The sequence below is a fragment of the Lottia gigantea genome (assembly GCF_000327385.1).
Source record: "Lottia gigantea unplaced genomic scaffold LOTGIsca_141, whole genome shotgun sequence".
Classification (NCBI taxonomy): Eukaryota; Metazoa; Mollusca; class Gastropoda; family Lottiidae; genus Lottia; species Lottia gigantea.
In genome coordinates this window covers 602722-622067 of record NW_008707634.1, presented here as the reverse complement: position 1 = coordinate 622067, position 19346 = coordinate 602722, and the positions used below count along the sequence as shown (strand labels likewise).

General features: G+C 28.6%; 1 protein-coding gene across 1 annotated transcript; it reads left to right on the top strand.

Moving 5' to 3' along the window:
* Positions 1 to 2370: 2370 nt before the first annotated feature.
* On the top strand, positions 2371 to 18156 carry LOTGIDRAFT_139905 (hypothetical protein; the record flags this gene model as incomplete). Its single annotated transcript, XM_009049958.1, has 36 exons — positions 2371 to 2553; positions 2683 to 2724; positions 3081 to 3165; positions 3459 to 3535; positions 3829 to 3909; positions 4258 to 4407; positions 4874 to 5091; positions 5373 to 5415; positions 5578 to 5709; positions 5855 to 5944; positions 6205 to 6244; positions 6519 to 6574; positions 8807 to 8899; positions 9287 to 9359; positions 9579 to 9698; positions 10040 to 10134; positions 10359 to 10444; positions 10653 to 10761; positions 11015 to 11072; positions 11221 to 11276; positions 11521 to 11637; positions 11979 to 12164; positions 12381 to 12422; positions 12592 to 12693; positions 13325 to 13384; positions 13729 to 13867; positions 14346 to 14485; positions 14710 to 14893; positions 15446 to 15544; positions 15826 to 15923; positions 16370 to 16465; positions 16701 to 16782; positions 16991 to 17067; positions 17348 to 17410; positions 17571 to 17649; positions 18041 to 18156. Coding segments are annotated over 36 exons (3567 nt in total), but the record flags the coding sequence as incomplete, so codon positions are not given.
* Positions 18157 to 19346: the final 1190 nt, after the last annotated feature.

Here is a 19346-nt window from a genome sequence, read left to right as displayed (position 1 = left end):
TACTAGGCCTAGTACATAGATATAACACACACAAAAGTAGTTCATAGCTGAGCCATTTTGAATCTCTTCCATAATCTAATTTTTAAAATTGCTATATCTCAACAAAGTCTTCAAATTGCATTTAAAAACCTTAAAGTAGGCCTAAAGTAATGCCATTTCTAAACCCTAAAATGTAATTTTAAAGCTTATTTGAAATATTATAACCTTTAACAAAAGGAAGAGATTCAAAATGGCTTATAACTATGTACATGTGTGTTATTTCTTTACTAGTAAAAGTTTCTTAAAGTAGCTAGACTTACAGTCAAGTAACCTAATTTCGTGCTAACTTATTTTTCGTGCACCTCCGGAAATTATTAATAATATACATGTGCGACCTCGCGTGACCTCTGCATTTGCTTGTTTTGAATAACATGGGTTATCTGGACAATGTCAACTAGTTGAATGAATTCAGTTGTTTTAAGCAAGGTAAAATGTATTAATGTATACTTTGACAAGTGCAAAATGGTGGATTTCAGTTATTACCAAATGTCAAAATTTTTCCATATAATCCTTAGTGGTAATCGGAATTCCAAGTGTCGTCTGCTAAAATGTAGTCCAACAAAAGCAGAAAAATTTTATGGAACACAATGTGGGCCATAGTCTTATGTTGTTCCATTGACTTTTAGCAATAATTCACGCTACGTATCTTATTTTGTCAGTCACGATTTTTTTTTCTAATCATTGTTTTGCGAAGGAATTGTCACTAGATATAATGAATTTATATTAAAGATAAACACTAAGAGAAGTTAATTATACTACTGGGTATCCATACAACATGTTTTTCTCAACTTACTTATAGATCAAACATTGTACACGATAATAGGTGACACATTTTGTCGCCGTTCTCGAAATGGTTCCTGAAGAAATATGGGTCAAAGTTAGGGATTCAAAAAGAAAATCGAACAAACCAATTTTAATTATATTGTAGAATATCTAAGGAAACATCTAAGACATCAAAAAAAAAATTTGCGTTTTTTTAAGTTTGAAGAAATTTGGTGTTGAATCCTTATATGCACGAAAATAGGTTACACCGCTATAATTTTGATTCAATTACAAGAGGTGTGACTGATTGTAATTAAGTGGCTGGAAAAATCATCAAAATGTCCTTCACTTATAAAAATTGTGTTCAAAAATGAGATATAGCATCGAATATTGTGTTGAAGGATTTGCAAGAAAGGCCAGGCACAATCTGTATTCCACAAACCACAAAAAATATTTTCCTAATTTTAGATTTTCTTAGACCAATTACGAAGATTTGAATATCTCAATTTGAAGTTTATTGAAATGACAGTGCAGAAATGACATTTTTCAAATGTTGATATTTCTCATCCCATATTCAATATGTAACAATTACTGATACTGTTATTGAAAAACTGAGTTTTGTTTTGTTCCAAATTATTGGAATTCTCATTTTGTGATAGACTCCTTTACAATAATGCATGAATTCAGTGGAAAAAATTAATTCTTATATTCAAAGAATTGACATTTTTTGACTCTTAACACTTCAAAAGCTGAAAAAGTGGCTTAGTTAAAGAAATCTGGGTAATGGTATAAGGATTATTTTTTTTCATTTTTTTGCAGTTTATTTGAAAATGTGAAACAATAATATTGTATGGATGGTTTTATTACTGAAATTAGACAATGGAAGCTGAGAAGAAGACCAAAACTAAAGAAAGCATAGATTCAAAGAAGAACATTGAGGATAAGAAGAAAGATGACAGTAAAAGTAGAGATCATAATAAAGCTGGTGGAGATGGTCCCAGTCATTCTAAAAAAGAGAGGTATGATTATTGATATTCAACTCTTAATTGGAAATAATGATTTCAAAACTTTTTTTAAATAAACATAAATAACAGCACACGATTGGCATCTCAGTGTCAGTGTCTAGAAATCTTATTCATAAGTATAATTCTGAAAATAAAATATTGGTGCTTGTACTTATGACTGGATACCAGAGAATGTATTGAATGTTAGAAAACCCAATTACCTAAATGATGGTTGGTACTATTCAAGTTTTAATTATCTTATTTGAGCAGTGAGAAAAGTTTAAGGAATGATAATGTAGATAAAAAGGATTACAGTAAAAGAGGGAAAGACAGTGATAAAAGGTAAGTAATATTTTCTTACAGTTTTCTGTTGTTCTTTTTTAGCTTTCTTCATCCGGAATGGTTATCACTTGATATGTGCTTGAAAATACAATAGGGTCTAAGATTTTGATTTAGATTTTTCTAATTAGTTGTAAATTATGTATAATCAAGTTATTCTATACCATAGTAATTCTATGACAACTTTATCTGTAGATCAAGCTCATCAACCTCACATAGCACCAAACTTAAAGACACTTCAAAGTCCACAACATCAAAGGCACCTGCTCCAGTCAAGTTGACTGAAGAGGAGAAAAAGGCGGCAAAAGAAGCTGAGGAAGCAAGACTGAAAGAAGAAGAACAAAAGAAGATTGAAGATGCTAAGAAAAAAGAAGAAGAGGAAATATTAAGAAAAGAAGAAGAAGAAAGGGTATGTATTATGTACACTGACACAGATTTTTCTGGTTTTAACTTGAGGGTAAGAAGAGGTGCGCTTTATATTAGCAATTATAGGGTATATGACCTATGATTTATTATATAAATTTATATTCTACTATAGAGAAAAGCTGAAGAAGAAAAACAGAAAATAATTGATGAACAGGTAAATCAATATATATAGCAATTATTTTATTTTTTATCAAAATATTTTTTTAAGAATGTGATCAAGCAGAATAGTAGGATGTAAAATTTCTCTCATTTAAATACTTAAACAACCTTCAAACCAAACTGTGTGTAAAGGATTATAATAAAGGATTAAAAAATATCCCATCAACGGAATAACAGATATATTTGTTTTTAATTTTGGGCAAAAACACTACCTCACTTTGTGCCCATTGTGGAACAAAAAACAGTCAATTTTGAAATATGTGCTCAATTAGGGATTTTTGGATTTGAATGATATCACAATGAAATATTCAGATAAACCGGTGGTATTAAATTTCTTGTATCTATTTTAAGGCCCAGTTGAAGGAATTTATAGAAGAAACTCAGTCACGGTTAGAATTTAAAAATCAAATGAAAGAAAAGAATATAAAAGCTCTAGGTATGTCTTATGTTTCTCATGAAACAATGGCACCTGATTTGCAGGGGGATGCCGAACTAAAAAATTGATAAAGGCATGTTCCCCAGTTCCGTTCATTTTTTATATGAATGAAACTTTGCATTAATTAATTATTAATTAACTATTCAAACCCATTCCTTCATTAGATCAGTTATCCCTTGGTAGCTTATTAAACATAATTGCACGGTTCTTGAAAATTGTTGGATTTTCAACATAGAACTATAATGCCAATGGTATCAAATATATAATGTTATTATTTCTATTGTATTTTTAAGATAATAGACCAGAAGAATCATTTTTCTCCAAACTGGATTCAAGTTTGAAAAAGAACACAGCGTTTGTTAAGAAATTGGTAAGTACAAGTTTAAGTGGGCTGGTATTAGTGTATTTTCATCTTTTAAGTATATTAGAGCCAAAGCATAGAAAATATACAAATAAATCGAAGAATAATGTCATGTTTAAAGTTTTGAACCCTTATGTATTCTTTAAGTTTAATGTAATAGAGTTACTTGATGTAAATTACATATGGTACAGGTAGGCTTATGTTCCATTAAGCTAGGATTTGAAAGATATGACAATCATTTAATAAACTCTATGAAAGTATTTTGATGTATGTTATTATATTGAAATATTTTTGTATTTAAGCGTAATTTAACAGAATCTCAGAGAGATGGTTTAATCAAAGATTTTAACAGTTTGAATCTCTCCAAATATGTTGGGGAATGTGTGAGTTTTCTATTGTTTTGAATATAATTTCCTATTACCCGTTAAATAGAATAAAGATGGAATCAATTTTAGAAGACATTTTGAACTTTTACTTATACCTTCACCGTTCTTGTACTATGGAATGCAGGGTTTTGATTTGATTGTACCTCTTGATAACATATCATGTCTTTATTTTTGTAAAATTCTCTTCAAATAACCTTTAACGATGACGTTTTGAGAGAGTTCACTATCACAAACTTAGCAAGTTCAGATTTTTGTGTTACTTTGCAGTGAGTAGTTATGAAAGAAAGTGCTAAAAAAAAATGCCCATATGACCATTCTCTGTGTATAAAAATTCTACATTTTTAGGCATCTGCTGTAGCTGAGACTAAATTAAAGATGTCTGACGTAAATTGTGCTGTTCACATCTGTAGTTTAATACATCAACGATATTCTGAATTCTCTAGCATGGTGAAAGACAACTTTCAGAAAATGCTTCTATCTAAAAAAGATGAAAAGGTTTGTTTAATTTATTTTTATGAAACACAAACTGGTGGTCTGATTACAAAGAAATGATATAGACAAAATTTTGTTTACAATAAAATAGAAGACATGTATTGCAGTATCGACTGGAATGTCTGGTCATGAGCCTTACCTTTTAGCTTTATAAAGCTACGATTAAGACTAAGTTGAAGACTTGAATAATGTCAGACAACAATTATTCAATAACACTTGAAATTTAGTGTTTTGGAGTAATTACACAAATAATTACTTAGTTTTATAGTTACAATAATAAAAAATACTGCACAATACATCACACATAGCTTGAAACTCTGAGTAACAACATGAGTCAAGTTGTGTTTTGATGTTTCTAGTTTTATGACATTAGGTAGCCTGGTTTGAGAATTAAATGTTATGTTCATTCTTATCTCTTTTAAGAGAGTTAGAGAAAGAAAATGGTGGTATAATATGCTTCATATTTCAGATAACTAACCCTAGTAAATATCGTGTAGATTTAAGATTATTTGCTGAATTGGTATCAGTGTGTGTTGTTGGTTCAAAAGAAGGACTACCAATATTAGCTAATCAGTTATCATTTATTATTAATTCTGATAAAGATGCCCACAATCACCTCTCTATAATATCTAGTTTCTGTAAACATTGTGGTGATGACTATGCCGGTCTTTTACCTAGAAAATATAGGTAAGTTGTATCTTCTTTCAATTTCAACTTTGTTCTTGATAAAAAAAAAAAGAGACACAAGATTATGAAGTTTTCTATGCAGTAATAGATTTTGGTGTAAGCTTACTCTGTGAATTCCAACATTTCCAGTATTTTGAAAATCTGAACAATCCAACATCTTTTAAGATGTATACAATATTTGTGATTTCACCACTATTTATTGAATAATTATTGTTATGACAGCAAATAATATTCATAACAATTTGTTACAATAAAATCAGTATATTATTGGTGTTTTGTAGGTTATTAGCTGAAAAATATAATAAAGAAATACCTAGAAGTACAGTATGTTTTTGTTTTTATTTTTTATTTTATTCATAGAATTTCTTCTTCTTTTTGAGAAACTCTTATATGTTGTGCAAAATGGCAATTTAGTTCTATCACATGATATTGTATAAGTAAGGCAGGTTTTGAATTATATATCTTGAATTTAAATTGTGATTTCAGATGTTAATACCTAAAAGACAAGGTCCATGTAGAAATCTTTTAAAAGAATATTATACATCATTATGTTCACATCTTACTAAAGATCATAAACAGTTAAAAACAATGGAAAAACACAATCTTAGAATGTTGATAGTAAGTAACTTTTTGATTGGCTATATTTGATTTGATTAATTATGATTTTTACTTGATTGAATTAAGATTTACTTCACAATGTTATGATTAATATCACAATGTCCCTTTAATATGAAATTTAACCGTGTATATGTTATGATTTTAGACTAAAGGAGAAGTGAGTAATGAAAGAAAAGAACAATATGAAACAGCCCAAGCTGCCTATATCAAATTATATAATGCAACTTCAATATTTGTGGTCAGTTTACTTTTATTTCTTTGTGATTGTAAACCTTCTCTTTCCATTACTCAAGGCATTACCAAGACAAGAGTTATTCTTCAGGATGTTATTTGTAAAATGTTCATGTTACACCTTCATTTTTTTTTTAGCTACAAAAATGTTGTAGGACAGGACCATATATACAGACATATAATTAGACGCTTCATAGTTAAAATATGATCTTGTCTCTCCAGTATCCTCATATTCCTTAATTTGAACTATATTTTTAATTGCAGGATTTATTAGATGAAGATATGCCTGATTTACCTGAGGAAGGTCAGTTTTAAGTTCTGTATATTTATATTTAACCTATACCAAAGATATATAATTGAAAATACTGCACATATTTGTTTTATCTGCAGATTATTTAAACACTCTGACCACAGAATAACTTTCATTACCATGTGTAGAATTGTTTTTTATTATGCAGTATTTTACTGCCCAATCAATAATTTTCCTTAGAGGTTAATGTATTTAATGATATCATTAGCTGTTTAAGTTCAGTAAGCCTATTGTCAACTGTATGAAAATTTCTTGTCTATTTCAGAAGTAAAAGTGAATGGTGAAGATGGTTTATTTGATATATTTAATGCTACAGGGGGAGAGGTAAGGAAGTGCAAATTTCAGGAAACATTGATAGGCTACACATCCTTTTAGGATAAGATAATTCTCTATAGTTTCTGTTAGAAGGGGATATAAAATGATAAATTCTATATTGTTTCTGTAAGAATGGTCAATTCTATATAGTTTCAGTTAGAAGGAGATATAAAATGATCAATTCTATATAGTTTCAGTTAGAAGGAGAATGAATATGATCAATTCTATATAGTTTCAGTTAGAAGGAGATTTAATATTATTAATTCTATATAGTTTCAGTTAGAAAGAGATTTAATATTATCAATTCTATATAGTTTCAGTTAGAAGGAGATTTAAAATGATCAATTCTATATAGTTTCAGTTAGAAAGAGATTTAATATTATCAATTCTATATAGTTTCAGTTAGAAGGAGATTTAATATTATCAATTCTATATAGTTTCAGTTAGAAAGAGATTTAATATTATCAATTCTATATAGTTTCAGTTAGAAGGAGATTTAAAATGATAAATTCTATATAGTTTCAGTTAGAAAGAGATTTAATATTATCAATTCTATATAGTTTCAGTTAGAAGGAGATTTAATATTATCAATTCTATATAGTTTCAATTAGAAAGAGATTTAATATTATCGATTCTATATAGTTTCAGTTAGAAAGAGATTTAATATTATCAATTCTATATAGTTTCAGTTAGAAAGAGATTTAATATTATCGATTCTATATAGTTTCAGTTAGAAGGAGATTTAATTTTATCAATTCTATATAGTTTCAATTAGAAAGAGATTTAATATTATCGATTCTATATAGTTTCAGTTAGAAAGAGATTTAATATTATCAATTCTATATAGTTTCAGTTAGAAAGAGATTTAATATTATCAATTCTATATAGTTTCAGTTAGAAAGAGATTTAATATTATCGATTCTATATAGTTTCAGTTAGAAGGAGATTTAATTTTATCAATTCTATATAGTTTCAATTAGAAAGAGATTTAATATTATCAATTCTATATAGTTTCAGTTAGAAGGAGATTTAAAATGATCAATTCTATATAGTTTCAGTTAGAAAGAGATTTAATATTATCAATTCTATATAGTTTCAGTTAGAAAGAGATTTAATATTATCAATTCTATATAGTTTCAGTTAGAAAGAGATTTAATATTATCAATTCTATATAGTTTCAGTTAGAAAGAGATTTAATATTATCAGTTCTATATAGTTTTAGTTAGAAGGAGATTTAATATTATCAATTCTATATTGTTTAAGTTAGAAAGAGAATTAATATGATCAATTCTATATAGTTTCAGTTAGAAGGAGATTTAATATTATCAATTCTATATAGTTTCAGTTAGAAGGAGATTTAATATTATCAATTCTATATAGTTTCAGTTAGAAGGAGATTTAAAATGATAAATTCTATATAGTTTCAGTTAGAAAGAGATTTAATATTATCAATTCTATATAGTTTCAGTTAGAAAGAGATTTAATATTATCAATTCTGTATAGTTTCAGTTAGAAGGAGATTTAATATTATCAATTCTATACAGTTTCAGTTAGAAGGAGATTTAATGTTATCAATTCTATATAGTTTCTGTAAGAAGGAGATATAAAATGATCAATTAAATATAGTTTCAGTTAGAAGGAGATTTAATATTATCAATTCTATATAGTTTCAGTTAGAAGGAGATTTAATATGATCAATTTTATATAGTTTTAGTTAGAAGGAGATTTAATATTATCAATTCTATATAGTTTCAGTTAGAAGGATATTTGATATTATCAATTCTATATAGTTTCAGTTAGAAGGAGATTTAATATTATCAATTCTATATAGGTTCAGTTAGAAGGATATTTAATATTATCAATTTTATATAGTTTCAGTTAGAAGGATATTTAATATTATCAATTCTATATAGTTTCAGTTAGAAGGATATTTAATATTATCAATTTTATATAGTTTCAGTTAGAAGGATATTTAATATTATCAATTTTATATAGTTTCAGTTAGAAGGATATTTAATATTATCAATTCTATATAGTTTCAGTTAGAAGGATATTTAATATTATCAATTCTATATAGTTTCAGTTAGAAGGATATTTAATATTATCAATTCTATATAGTTTCAGTTAGAAGGAGATTTAATATTATCAATTCTATATAGTTTCAGTTAGAAGGATATTTAATATTATCAATTCTATATAGTTTCAGTTAGAAGGATATTTAATATTATCAATTCTATATAGTTTCAGTTAGAAGGAGATGTTTCTCTATTTGAAGATGAAGATACTAGAACATTCTATGAAACTTTACCTGATTTAAAAGCCTTTATTCCTGGGGTAAGTATCATATTTCTAAACATTGGTGTCTTGAATGTTTTGGGGAAAAAGAATGGCTTAGCAAGTTTAACACTAGCTTGATTATAACTCTTAGGTCCTCTTGTCAGTGCTGTAGGTAGATTGACATGGATAGGTGTCTTTCAGATGGGACAATAAACCCAGGCTCCCATGTATTACAGTCTGAACAGGTATCCCTCAACTGTAACAATTCAAAAGAGAGCAGATCAATACTAATAGGCTGTTGAATTGACAGACACAATCGCACTAGGCTGTCTAAATTGATAAGCAACATCCTTTCTTGTCATTTTTGTAGTGGAGCTCAATTTGAATGATTTTCTAGCAGAGATGCTGAACAACCCTTTATATAAATGAATTTCCTAATTTTAGATTTTATATAAAGATAGTGAAAAACAGGCCACAGAGACTGATGTTAAAGAAATAGATTCTTCTTTAGAGTTAGGTTAGAAATTGTATTATATCTATTAACTATATATTTTCAAATTATAAACCAATAGCAATTCATCAGTCATCTTTAAATTGTCAAATTGGAACTGATGTAAAAACAAAAATTGTTTCAAAAGAAAATATATTCGTCAGAACTTGATTGACTTATTAAAAGTTTTGACTATGTCAATTTCCTTGGAGGAAGCACTTAAGATCCTTTTTCCTTTTTGTTGAGATATTGATGTAGAAGATCTAGAGAAAGAAATAGAATCAGAGGTAGGACTGGTAGAAGATCAGTTAGAAACAGAAGGTAAAGAATTAGATGATGGAACATTTCTGCCACCGGAAGCTGAAGGTAAAAATCATTTAAAAGTTCTTTTTGTCCCAGGTGTCTGATTCAAGTTTGTTTTTTTTATATATTTAGCAGCTTTACTTTCCTATGATTTTGGTGATAATTATTTAAATATTTGTGTGAAACAGATATTATCAAATGAAGTCAAATAATGATAGTTTGATGTCTCATATAGAGCTCGAAAAGATCTTTCAATCTCTAGCATTTTTGATCTCTTATACGAGTAAGTTTTAAGGCATATTTCATAAATTCCTCTTGAAACAAGTGTAACAAGTCTTATTTATGAGCTGAAATATAAATGGTGAAAGTAACAGACAACTCGTATTAAACTCGTATTATTACAGAGGGTGATAGTGAAACTGGTAGTTTAATGAAGAGCCAATTTGAAGCGTATTTACAAACATTACCAAACTGTGTCAATAGAGATCATATTGATAAGGTAATGTTTTATATACACACTGATATTATTGTAGATAAGAATTTTCATTTTCCTTTTACTGTTGTCTTTTAAAGTGAAGGCATCTATATTTTGATCAAATTTCATTGTAATATGATGAAGTCATTGGTAATTCAAATCAGACTAACATTCTGTCAAGGTATCAAAATGTTTTAAACCTGGGAATTAGTTGTATTCAATTAGGCTTATCTATTTTTGTCTTCTAGGCAGCTATAGAATTCTGTATGAATTTTAATACTAAAGCTAATAGAAAGAAACTTGTAAGAACATTATTTACAGTACATAGAACTAGGTAAGAAGTTATGGGATGACCTATTTGTAATATTGATGATTTACAATTAAATTCTTCATTTTTTGGCAAAGCCAATGCTTGAAAATTATGTATATGTGAACAATTACTTTGCATACCTACTGTATAATAACTATAGTGCACAAGAATCTTACCCTCACAGTATTTCTGTGATATTTGTGATGATTATGTGATAATTTGTATTTTGTAGATATGATCTGCTGCCATTCTACTGTAGATTAGTAACTATATTAAATCCCTGTATGCCAGATTTAGCTACAGATTTACTTCAATATTTGAAAGGGGATTTTAAATGGCATGTAAGTTGAGAGTGCCTTGTCTTTGACAGTATTTATCTAATTGTTCTTCATAACTTGACTTTAACATAATAAGCCACAAAACATGTCAATGCCCATAGATTTTACTCTTGCAAATAATTGTCTTTTTTTAAACCTTAAATTAATCATTACTGACTTATATGAAAATTGATAGTGAAAATTCTGAAAAGATTTTAAAATTTTATGAAAATAAACCTTACACAATGGTTGTAATTTATTTATTTTTTATTTCTAGGTGTGTAAAAAGGACCAAATTAATATTGAATCCAAGTTAAAGACAGTTAGATTTATAGGTTAGTTCTAGGGAATTTTAAGTTATATTTTCCAAGTGCAAGTAAAATAAGTAGCCAACTGACAGAAATCTCATTATATCCAACCATCTATTATGGTTCATTAAATCAATTTTATTATGGGTTTAAGAAGGGTTTCTTTATTTTCTAGGTGAAATGGTTAAGTTTAAACAGTCACCAAAGGCTGAAGCTTTACACTGCCTAAAGGTATATAACTTCATTTACCTCTGAGAAATTTCAACTAAAAATGTAAAAAATTTGATTGAAACCCGCCCATGGAAAAATAAAATTTCAATTTAATAAAATGTCCTTTTGGTTATATACACAAAGACCTCCCGATTATCAGTTATGTCATATAATTGATATTCCAATTCACATGAAATTAATGAGTAAAATTTGATTTTCCAATGAAAGTACCATAGGTAATATCAGTATGTGTTAAATATTTTAGATGTTGATGTTTGATTTTCGTCACCACAATATTGAGATGGCCTGTGCTTTATTAGAATCTTGTGGTAGATATCTCTATAGATCTCCTGATTCTCATCATAGAACTAGAGTTTACTTAGTAAGATATTATATTTCAACTATTATCAAATAATTTATCAATAGCTTTACCTTCAGGAGTCAAAGACAGTTGTAGATACATATTGAAAAGACAATATATGTAAAGAGTAGAAAATCTATTGTCCGGACCTTATAACAATTACTGCAGAGATCACAATATATAGACAAATACTAAGATAATATTTTATTATCAAGATTTGTGGGATATCATTTAGCAAATAGAGCTCCATGTATTCAATTACCGGTATGAATCAAACACTTAATGATTTTGTGTAAGAATTTATACTGGTTGATATATTGGTTAGGTATCATATCTGTTGAATTTTAATTTCAATATTTTAGGATGTAATGATGAGAAAGAAATCAGCTTTACATCTAGATCCTAGATATACCACCATGATAGAGAATGCTTACTTTTATAGTAATCCTCCAGAAGCTCAACAAATAGTTAGAGTAGAGAGACCTCCATTACATCAATATATTAGAAAATTACTATATAAAGATTTATCTAAAGTAACTACTGAGAAAGTAAGTGACAAATTCAATGAAGATAGAATATATTTCAAGGAAGGGAAGACTTAGAATGATTCTGACACCCCATTCATTGATTTTGTTCTTTTCTATGTAATCAAAAAAGTATTTAGAACTTACCTGAATTTGAATAATTGTCCTAAATGTCAATATATGCACTATTAAATGGACATGCTGGAATGTTTTGACAAAATGTTTTATTTTTTTGTATAGGTTCTGCGACAGATAAGAAAATTGGACTGGGATAATCCTGAGGTAAGATAACTTAATTTTTAGTCTTTATTTACTTTTAAACAAACATAAGCAAGTTGAATTTGATTGTTTCATTGAAAAATATGGTTGACAGAATTGAAATTTCTGTAATAAAACTAGTGCCTAAATGTTTTCTTAAATCTTAGGGTTGATAATAGTTTTATATTTTCAGATTGCTTTCTATACAACAAAGAGTTTAACTGCTGTGTGGAATACAAGATATAACTCTGTACATTGTATGGCTAATCTGATTGCTGGCTTAGCACCATATCATGTAAGTTTCTTACCATTGTAATATTTTAGTCTGGAAAGCAGTTTCATTTAGTCTGGAAAGCAGTTTCATTTTAGTCTGGAAAGCAGTTTCATTTTAGTCTGGAAAGCAGTTTCATTTTAGTCTGGAAAGCAATTTAATTTTAGTCTGGAAAGCAATTTCATTTTAGTCAGGAAAGCAGTTTCATTTTAGTCCGGAAAGCTTTCATTTTAGCCTGGAAAGCAATTTCATTTTAGTCTGGAAAGCAATTTCATTTTAGTCTGGAAAGCAATTTCATTTTAGTCTGGAAAGCAGTTTCATTTTAGTCTGGAAAGCAATTTCATTTTAGTCTGGAAAGCAATTTCATTTTAGTCTGGAAAGCAATTTCATTTTAGTCTGGAAAGCAATTTCATTTTAGTCTGGAAAGCAGTTTCATTTTAGTCTGTGTCATTCTGTGTACGATGTATTATTATCCTTTATATGATGATATATCATTCTTTTGATCATGCAGTATCATCCTTTATATATCATCCTGAATATTTTGGAATATCATCTTTTATATAATGCAGTATCATCTTTTATATAATGCAGTATCATGTTTTATATAATGCAGTATCATCTTTTATATAATGCAGTATCATGTTTTATATTATAGGAACATGTAGCTATACAAGTTGTTGATGGTGTATTAGAAGATATTAGATTAGGAATGGAGGTACAGTAATATTGTACCTTTTATACCTTACAAGGGTGAATGAAATAAAATATTCTGAAAACTGAATAATCAAAAATAGTTTAGATGAGATTGTCTTCCAAATTTTTTTTTTTTGTATATAAAATGATACATACAGTTTAATATACAGATATAAATACAAATACTTAATGAGCAAAAAAAATTATATACAGTAAGGGCAATTTCCCAAAGAATAGAATCATCTTCAATCAGGCTATGTAATGCCTATAAAAACGTGTGATCTTACTTAACCTTCAGAAACTGATTGAGAGACTTTGAATAATAACCCAGTTCTATAAGTATGTTAAATTTACCTATAATTTTAGATAAATCATCCTAAGTACAATCAGAGAAGAGTAAGCAGTGTAAAGTATCTAGGAGAACTATATAATTATAGAATGGTAGAATCAGGAGTTATATTTAAAACATTATATACATTTATAACATTTGGTGTATCTATTGATGGTAAGTAGCTTAATAAACTTTTTATTGTTACTTTTAGCAAGAGAGACAGCTCAATCTTCTAGAACACCTCATGTGACTGCAGTATTACATTCACATACACTTATGAGAGAAAAATCTATCACATAAATCATGATAGTCAATAGGACTTTATCCACCTGGTCTGTTAATATATATACATATACCACTTGGTAAAGCAACACATATTATATCTCTATGAAAAGGGACTTATCACTATTATGTGCTACCTAAATTCTTATGACCAATGATGTAGAGAATAGCCTATAAAATAACAGCTCCTCATAATCACACTATTGGAGTCTTATCTTTTTATCTTTTCTATCATTATTAGACAATTAAAGCCTCAAAGAGCCTAACAGAATTATCTTGTTGCTGTACCAAAAGCTATGTTGAAAAAAGCACCATGATAACTTGATGTGTTGGTGATCATATTTAATATCGCTACATTTTTTCTTTTCAGATAAGTCACCATCAAGTTTAGATGCTCCAGATCATTTATTTCGTATCAGATTAACTTGTGTGTTACTAGAAACATGTGGACAGTATTTTGATAAAGGTTCCAGCAAAAAGAAACTGGATTGTTTTCTTATATATTTTTTGGTAAGAATGAGTAGCCACATATCAACTGCAGACATGGGTCGGGCTTTATTTGTTTTATTGAATATCCGATTGATTCCATGAATCTCGTACATGCAAATCATTATTATAACTAAAGTCTCAATCCTGGATGTTAGTTTTCATTCATCAACTTGGCATTTTCTTATCTTGCTCAACAAACTTGCTGTGTAGATACAGTCATTATTGAAATGGTTTTTCATTTACAGAGATATTTTTGGTTTAAGAAAAGTTTATCTATCTGGACACATGACCATCCTTTTCCGATAGATGTTGATAACTTAGTCCATGATACACTAGATACTATCAGACCCAAGTTAAAACAACCTAAATCTTATGAAGAGGCCTGTAAGACCACAGAGGAATTAGAAGAGGAATATAAAGCTAAAATATGTGAGTTCTTATTGATATTCTAAAATGTCTATCATTCAACTCAGAATGGTGTGTTTCACTAGCCCAGTTTATAGTGAAACAGTAAGACGTTTCATTCTATTTCAATTCATTTTGATCAATATTTCATTTCAAAATGTTTCTTATTTCATTCCATTATGATTGAGATTTCATATGATTGATATTTCATTTCATTATGATTGATATTTTATTTCATTATGATTGATATTTCATTTCATAGATATTTCATTTCATTATGATTGATATTTCATTTAATTATGATTGATATTTTATTTCATTATGATTGATATTTCAATACATCATGATTGGTATGTTATTTCATTTCATTATGTTACATATCATTATGATTGAGATTTAATTCATTATGATATTGATATTTCATTTCATTATGATTAAGATTTCAGTCTCATCAAGACAGAGAATTTTGCAGTGTAATCTGAATAATTACATCATAATTCCTCATGGCTTGATCAAAAAGTAACTATTTTTAATTTTTTTAAAAATTATTATAATATTCAATGATATAATTTACAGCTTCATTATTAACCATTAACGAAGAAGATGATGAAGAGAATATAGATTATGATAATGATAATGATGGTTTATCTACTATTAATGAGTCTGATGAAATAGGTAACTGAATTCTTCATTAAAAACAGGATTAAGTTCAAGGTTATCAATCACTACTGATGAAAATAAAAGCTGCATCAATATTTAAGAGTGGCTTGTTGACTATTCCTGAAATCCTTGACAGAAAGCATGAATTCTGGTTTCGTCTTAGTAAAAACTATTTACAACTAAATTACCGATTATTCATTCTTTTCTGCTTTTCCATAAGTGATTTACTGTCTATTATTCAATAGCTCTGCTCTTTTCATATCAGAAGATATTTTACATAACTTTCATATTTGTAGTTGATGATTTATCCCAAGTTGAAGATATGAACACTGGAGAAAGTGATCCTAGTCAAGATGAGAGTAATCTTCATAATACAGGCAGTCAAAATGTTGAGGTAATTATTATCTTACTGTGTTTTAATCTTGTGTCAAAATGTAATGGTAATTTTCCCAGGTAAGGCAGGGATAAGAGACTTCTATTTCCAATAAAAATGTTAAAGAAAAATGGCCAGAACAGGAGGTGCATCATATCAATGTGCATATAAAACCTTCCTATAATTTGGGAAGTGGCAAAAATAGCAATCAACTGCTCATGGTCATTGTTGTATTTGTACAGGATGAAGTAGATAGTCAAGATGATGATATCATGGTATCAGCTGGTGAAGAAGAAGCTGATGATCAGGTAAGGACTATCTGTAAACTATCTACAGCTTTATAACCTCCTTGAATTTGTCAAATTTGGCTTAGGAAAATTTGGCTTAAACCAAATTATACTGATCTTTACTATTATTATCTTGAGAAATTTATTTTGCTCCACGTACATGCACTTATATTCCTGCAGGTAACAGTATTGACTGGTGGACCAAAATATGTCCAGTGTCAAGAAGATGAAGATTTTCTCTCAGCTTTTGATAAAATGATGTCTGATAATATCAAGGTACTTCAAATTTTCCTTTTGGATTCTGATTTAGGAGACTCATGCTTAATCCAAGGGTTCGAATCTCAGGATAGGTTGAGCTGACATTGAAAAAGCTTGTAGGTTGTTTGGATGGTACAATGTGAAAAAGGCTTCACAAGGATTTAAATAGGAACCTTTCAAATGATAGAAAAATTTGATCCAAAATTAGAAATTTTTTTTTTTTTTTTCATGACAATGTCAATATTTTTTCTAGTCAAGAACAAGAGAAGCTGTAAAAGTTCCACAAATGGATATAATTGTTCCCATGTACCTTAAAGATAAAAGGAAAAAAGCTGGTATTTAACTTTATCATTCCATTGTACATTAATGAATGAAGGAGTGAATTCGTTGTTGAATTTATCTACACTGCGTTTAAGGGATATATTAATTAGAATTGAAAGGATTTTTTTATTATGAATTCATGTACTCAAGGATTATTTTGAATCGTTCCTTTGTTGATTTCAGGAAATACCAATACCCCTAATATACTGTCTGATACTACAGCTGATGATATGGTAGAGGAAGCTAAACCAGATTCACTTAATTTCTTATTAATGACTAGGAAGGGCAATAAACAACAGGTATGTCACCTAAATGAATCTGGAAAAAAATCCTTGGTGGTTCAGTGTTGAAGATCTACTAGGCTGTCAAAAATCAAACTTTATCAAACTAAGCGTCTAGTCGTTTGGATGGGACAAAAAGCCCTGTGTGCCATAGGCTGTTCAAGGTCAAAATCTTTGATAGTGTGAAATTGAAAATAGGTAGGCTAATACCACTGTTCTGTCAAAATTCTCCTCATTGCACACTGCATGGCATTCCCTGTAATTGCAGTGAGGACTTAATCTGTGATTTCTATTGTAGTTTACCAACTTGAAGGTTCCAGCATCAGAAGATTTTGTGTCAAAGTTCAAGGAAAGAGAAAAGGTGAAAATTAGGTTTCTACTCCATATCCCTCATAAAAATTAATAATTCCAATTTACCACATACAAGCAGAATGTTACAGAATAGTAACTTTCAGCGAATTTTCTATTGTTGATAGTTTGCTTTAGGATATAACTTGATATTACTCTCTTGTATTTAACAGCTAGAACAAGAAGAAAGAGAACAGATGAAGCAGGTAGTATTAGGTATACATGAACGTCAAGAAGAGGAAGACTGGCAAGGTGAGTTACTGGTAGATTTCATCGTAACCTTAAGGAATAACCTACAATAATTTGTGCCAACACCGATAAATGCTAACCCCCTGGTGTATTAAAAGTTCCATGTTCAAGTTTGAAGTCAATGTTCACAACACCCGTCATTATTTTTCAACCTAAAAAATTTTTGTCCATGTGTCAGACAAACTGTGAACGTTGAAAATTCCTTGACAGTTAAATAATAAATAAAGGGTAGGCTAACGACACCGTTCTGGCAAAATTTTCCTCATTGTACACTGCATGGCATTGTCCATCTTTATTAGCTCATTCAGGTACAGAAAAGAAGGACTTAAAACTCCATTTATTTGATCAATTTTGATACCACCAAACATTCATGTCTTGATGACCTATATTGTAGATATGATAGCTGCCATGAATAAAAATGTTCAAGTGAATGTTAATAGAGAACGTAAAGTGAAGTATAACCATCCTAAAGGAGCACCAGATGCTGATCTTATCTTCGGTTCCAAGTGAGAAGATTGGTGTTTAGTCTTCATCTTGTGGTTTGTTTTGTTTTATTTTAATAAGTTGTTTATATTTTCTGCAGTTGACAAGGCTTAACATAGATAACCAAACCAACAAGATTGTTCGCAGTTTATTTTAACAATCATATCAGGCTAGTTGCTTGGTAATGAGTTACATGTATTATAACAGTATTCAAAATAGATGTTGTATTTAATTACAATAATATGTTAATATTTAAACTATAAACAGTCCAACTGTTTTGTTAGCCGCAGAAAATTATTATATTGTTATAAGTTCAGTTTTTATGCTTATATTATTTTAAGATTGTCACATTTAAGTATATAGTATTTTCTTACTTTTATATTGCATGGTTAATTTTGTTATGTACATTACCATAGAATTCATAAGTTATTTCTTACAGTAATTTTCAACTTGTGTATTTCAAATGTGAAATGTTTTGCTGACTTGAACATCTAATCTTAAAATATAATTTTCTTTCTGTTATCAAATATTGAAAATAATAATGTTTAAATTGAGTCTTGGATACCTGGATAAAATGAACATCAAGTGGAAGTAAACCACAATTTGTCTTATATTTTCAGAAAACGCTGACGAAAATGATCAATGGAATAATGGTTCTATTCCTGAAAAGGGGACGCAAGAAAATGCTCCCTGGTGCTAACAACTATTCTCTCGGAAACATCAAGAGGAATGGTTCTAAGGGAAAGTCTGAAGAATAATAGACAATGAAACAATATGGGACAAAAAGTTCCATCAACTATCTGAAATTCTAGAGAAAAAAATAATATAAAAGACAGTAAATAAAATGTTTTAACATGAAATTTCTGGTTTTGGTTTAAAAAAAAACTTGGATTAGGTTTAGAAGTGGTTTTCTTTTTTCTATGGTTTCAAATCGATTGAATAAATCAATACAGTTTTTTTTTTAAATACAATTAAATTACTCTCTGTTTAATAAGCTCAAATAGTTTGATAATTTTAACCTGAATCAGATGAAAGATTGACTTTGTAAAGAATTGAAAAGGTATGATTAAAGAAATTTAACAGTTTTTGGGTATTTTTATGTCTGTATGAAAATGTGTGTTAAAATGAGTGTGTAAGCCTAAAGCAACTACACTTTTTTCATCTGATGGAATGAAATTTAAAAATATTATGTGGATTGATGAAATCCTGTACATGTT